A 5,343-nucleotide genomic window follows, 5' to 3' on the forward strand; every position below is an offset into this window, starting at 1 on the left:
CTAGTGGTTTGATTCGGTTTCATGACAGAACCTGAAATGTAGGGGTCGGTTCTGGTTTTGGTCGTTACGGGGTTAGTTTCAGGGTCTACATGTGGAATCTGTTTTTTTTTTTTACTCCCTCCTTAAAGAAAGAAGTATGTTCTTTAAAAACATATTTTTTAATAAATATAATATATATTTTAAAATTTATATTATCTTTATCGATTAAATTGAATAACTTAGTATGTAGATTATCATTATATGGTTCAAAATTTATAATTTAAATTTAAATCGTAATACCTTAAACTGATTGGGCATCACTCTTGAGAGGCAGATAAGATTTAGCGATAGGTTCCTAGCAAGCCTCATATATATATATATATATATAGCACCAAAGCATGGCCCAAATGAAATTATCCCCATCATTGCCAATTGCTACCTGAATTTTATCAATGGACCAGATATTGGCTCAATCCAGTCCAATATAAATTCATCAAGGATGGGCCATGTCCATTCAAACCCAATAAATACATTGGACCATTCAGTCTGGATTGGTCCAATTCAATGTCTTATTGGTTCATCCAATCCATCCAAATTGATTTTGATTTGGATGGGGTCTAACCCAAAACTAGTCCATTGACATCCCTCGCTACCTCAGCTGTAGTATTAATTTTGATGTAGTTACCGAGCGGGTTCATTTGTCTTAACGTCTAAACCATACCTCTGATTTAGTTTTAGATGGTTCGTGGTGGGTAAAATGCCTTCGTTTTTTTTAATATTACAATGACTCTTAAAGCAAAAGAGCTAGATATGCTATTTTAATATTACAATGACTCTTAAAGCAAACTAGTCCATTGACATCCTTCTTTAGTGTGGATGAGAAATTGGTCCTGTGGTGAGTGTGGATAAATTGTGTGGACCGGACTAATCCACACCCACGGTGGCGTTGTAGGTGTGGTGTGGAGTCGTCCACACCACACTTTTTGATTCCATGTATCTCATACATTTTATGGGAGATCTACACATTCGATCATAAATGTCTAATTTTTCTATTTTATATGGTAAATGAATTGAAAAGGCATCAATATGTGGATAATAATTGTATTTTTAAATAATTAAAAAATATTATTTTAAATATTAAAAAAATAAAAAATTAATATTTTAAATATTATTTTATTGATAAAAATATTAAAAAAATTTATATTTAAATCATGAAAAAAAGAGTTGAGAAGGAGAACTGCAAACTTGTGCTAGAATTAATATTAAAATTTATTATTTTATTGATAAAATATTAGAAATTTAAAATTTAAAAAGTATTAAAAGATTGAGCAAAATGAGAGTAATTGAATCAATGTAATGGAGGTGCGATACTTTGAAGTCCACACTATCTACGAGAAAATACTATGGATGATAAATTGGGGTGTGGTCCATCCCTGTCCATGCTATTTTGAGGATAGAGATTGTCCACACATAACATAACACCATATCTTACTGTGGACAGGACTAAAATGGTCCCCTCCACGATATTTACACAGTACTGAATGCCAAAATGGTCCCCTCCACAATTTTGTCAAATGCCACCTAAATGAAAAACAGGCTCAAATATTAGATCAGTTTCAAATTTGGATATCCCATTGAAGAATATTAGATCCATTTGACAAATGGTATATACATGCACTAGCTTACAATCTATAGGTGATTGATAATGATAGGCTGAATACATCTAATTTGGAAACAAAATGGTGGAGCCTCTTTTTTTGTGAGAGATTTAGGTGGAGCTTAAAGTTAAACACTTTATTTGGATTGGTGGTGATGTGTGAATGGGGTTGTAGTACCTAGAGATAATCTCTTAAGGCTATGTTTGTAAACGTTTGCAAGGGTTTTCCTATCTTTCCCTGCATTTTTCTGCAAACCAAACATAGCCTAAGAGAGGGTTTGTATCTTCTCCAATCTGTGAAAGGTGTAGAAGAGAAGATGAAGATGCTTTTCATGCTCTTTGTTGTGTGATAATGTGAGATGTATTTGGTTAGTTTCAAGTGTGGGCCTACACCCCTACAGTCAGAACAAGGAAGAGGGTGTCCCTCTGTTGGCAGGTGGTTGCAAATCCTTTTTGAATCTCTTGTTAAGTGGAATATGGAGATCTTTGTAAATATTCTTAAAACACTTGGAGAAATTTGGAAATACCTTTCAGTTTGATAATTATGTATTTACCCCTTTACTGTTAGTGGCTTAATAGCAGAGAAGGTCTCAAATTTGGCAGCAGAAATTGGTCGAATGTTCAAAAGTTAAGGTGAATGAATACACGAATTCTTTTGGGCATCCTCCGGATTCTGGTGCTTGGAAGATCAACAGATAGGAGCTTTTTGAATTCAAATAAGACAGCTTATGACTTTGTAATCAGAGATTCTTCCGGTTATTTCTTGGGGGGGGGGGGGGGCGGATGTGCTTTTTTATTTTTTGGCAACATCGCCCTTCGTTGCTTGAAGCGAAGGCTACTCTTGAAACTAGCCTTGTTGCAACGGTAGGATCTGACAACAAACAGTTGGTTTCTTATCTTAATGGTGAGGAAGACACATGTCATCCTGAAATCCCTTTTTGTCTGGAATCAGTGGTGCTCGAGGGAAGCAAATGATGCGGCTCATGAAGCTGCGAAACTCGGTTTAGAAAAAGATTTACACAATTCTTTTTCTGTTCCTCTCTGTTTTTCTAGTGGTTTAAGAAAAGACTTTGTCAAGCTTTCTGTTGGCTTTTGTAGGGTGCTTAATCTGTGTGTGGTAGTTTGGGTTTCTTCTTCTTCTGTTCGATCAATGAATATAGTTTTCAACATATATATGCACTAGCAAAACTGATCAGAGTATTAGCTTCCCTAATTAAAAGGTTGTTGGTGCAAATATACTGAAGTCATCCTTAATTCGGTTAGCAATCGTTACCCTCTAGCTTCACTTGTTTGTTTGTTCATGGCATTGTTGCTTTTCAATTTTTAGTGGGAAATATTCTTTTGGAGACAAATTTGAGGAGGTGTAAGCAGTATTTACTACCATGGAGTCACCAAATAGTGATCTTATTCAAACCATTTTACAGTTCTAGAGAAAGAGAGAGGACAAGCAAACTAAGTGGTTCTAACCTGCCACAGACCTTAAACCATGTGTTCATGGTTCTAGCCTGCCACAGACCCACAGTTATTCCATGCAGCTACTAAAACAGTACGAGTAAAAAGCAAACTAAGTGCAAATACTTTCATAGGGACCGTTTTATTTTCTGACCCAGCTTAGTATGGAAGCTCTAAATCGAACCTAGCAGTTGGGGATGGAAACACCACAAGAGCTGACTACCTTCTTGGCATTCGGGGAGTTAACATACTGACCGAGGCTTGGATCTCTCAGGTATTGGCAAAAGCATGGCCTTTGCTCCCTTAACTTATCACAGCACAACTTGGAGGGAGGGCTGTTGTTGACGAGTGCATTTGAGCATGGACTCAACTGCGAAAAGTTGCAGGTAACAGACACTGAGAGCTGTGCTTCACTCAGAAGCAGCACCACCAGCACCACACACACAGCAGTATATGAGACCTTCATCTTCAGCTCTTCACTCACAGAAAGAAAAATAGAAAGGCTAAAATAAAGACAAATAACCAAGAGAAAGGCTAGCTTCGCAAACAAAAACTGAGAAGATGGTATGGTGCATTTGGCTCGGATTTATTGGCAATTTATAGACGTAAGCAAACCAAAGAACACAGTTAACGTCTCTTTCAAGTCTCGAGTTCAGTACCAAAAAAAACAGTCGGAATCTAGTACAGAAATATTTTCATATACATGTTTGAAGTTTTACTTGAGGATAAGTATGGAAGAGAATAAATACATACAAAATAATATAAAATATAAGGTTTTACACTCTACAGTCCTTCGAAACTGTGCCAAAATGATTGAAAGGTGGTTTATCTTTTCTCATGGAAGCCTAAACGGTCAAACTTGACCTCTCTCTCCTAAGTCTCGAGTCTTGACAGTGATAAAAAAAAAATCTATATCTGTTTGACGTTATGCTTAAATGATAGAAAGGTATGCTCATTTTTTTTTTCCCAATTCACAGATGATAATGGAAGCCTAAACTTGGACCGACGAACATATCCTCCAGAGGCTTGATTTTGCATGCTGCCGCCATCACTGTATTGAGAGATTAACACATTTATCCGATGCCCAATTCAAGGGGTTCAACTATAATATATCTGAAAAATTTTTGATTAATCAATTAGAATCATAAACATGGGAATCAATCAGGTGTTAGTGGATTTTGATTGATCAAAACTCTTTCAATATGATATCTTTCTCGCATCATATATTTTCTCCAATTCAAGAGACGTACGTGGTAATAAATCCTGCCTACCAGGACAACCCAAATTGTCTTTTTGTATGGCTATTAACGGCTTGATTGTCAGCCAACAGTGAGCCCGGCTGCAGGATAAATTCATAAGCCTACCTAATCTATCTTCATTTAAGACTATAAAGACATAATTTCAAATCATGATTTTCTCTGGGAGATTTATTTTGAGATGAAAACCGGCTCGAGGTGGAAATCTAGGCTGAGTACTTCGGATAGAAAATGGATGAAACTGTCCACATCTTGATTCACCATTTCACCTAACAAAGAAAAAAATTTCATTTGGCAACCGTACTAATTTGAAAAAGAGAGAGATCGAGATTATCGGGACTCTCCAGATTAATTATTCTGAAATTGATGTTACCTCCTCATTCCGGATGAGTAGGCACAGCATTGAAAGCACGTTCAAAAATTTGTTGGGTTTCTTTAGGCAGTTTCTCCTAGAAATGGAAATTCCGATTGGGATACGTACGGACATGCCACTCTCATCTAATAAATTCAAAATTTGTTTCGGTTCCTCCCCACGTCAGCGTAATTTTAGTGTTATATCGATTATACCCCTCTACGAAAAGTGTTGCACCGTCTTTTTATCGTCTTCTTCGTCATTTCGAACCTACAACATCCTCTTTTTCATTTTTCAGAGCAGTTTTTTAGAGCCGTTAACCACCACATCACCGGAGCTCTACGAAAAGCTACAACGTCTTTTCATCGTCTTCTTCCTCATTCCGAACCTACAATATCTTCTTTTCCATCAGAGCCGTTTCACAGAGTTGTTAATCACTGGATCACTGGAGCTCTACAAAAAGCTACAACGTCTTTTCATCTTCTTCTTCCTCATTTCGAACCTACAACATTTCGAAACTACAATCTCTTCTCCTTTTTTCAAAGCCGTTTCTCGGAGCCGTTAATCATCTGATCACCGGAGCTAATTTCTCAGAGCCTTCTCATCACCGAAGCTAATTGCACATGTTATGAGGATGATTGAAAACC

The 5,343-nt window shown here is 36.7% G+C and overlaps 1 protein-coding gene across 1 annotated transcript; it reads right to left on the minus strand.

Annotated features, from left to right (window-relative positions):
- Nucleotides 1–2,988: 2,988 nt before the first annotated feature.
- On the minus strand, nt 2,989–3,663 carry LOC104613291 (non-specific lipid-transfer protein 2-like). The gene has a single exon (XM_010281048.3). The coding sequence runs from the start codon at nt 3,552–3,554 to the stop codon at nt 3,273–3,275; it is 282 nt and encodes a 93-aa protein (XP_010279350.1). The 5' UTR covers nt 3,555–3,663; the 3' UTR covers nt 2,989–3,272.
- Nucleotides 3,664–5,343: the final 1,680 nt, after the last annotated feature.

Source organism: Nelumbo nucifera, chromosome 4 (assembly GCF_055504915.1).
Source record: "Nelumbo nucifera cultivar China Antique chromosome 4, China Antique-T2T, whole genome shotgun sequence".
NCBI lineage: Eukaryota > Viridiplantae > Streptophyta > Magnoliopsida > Proteales > Nelumbonaceae > Nelumbo > Nelumbo nucifera.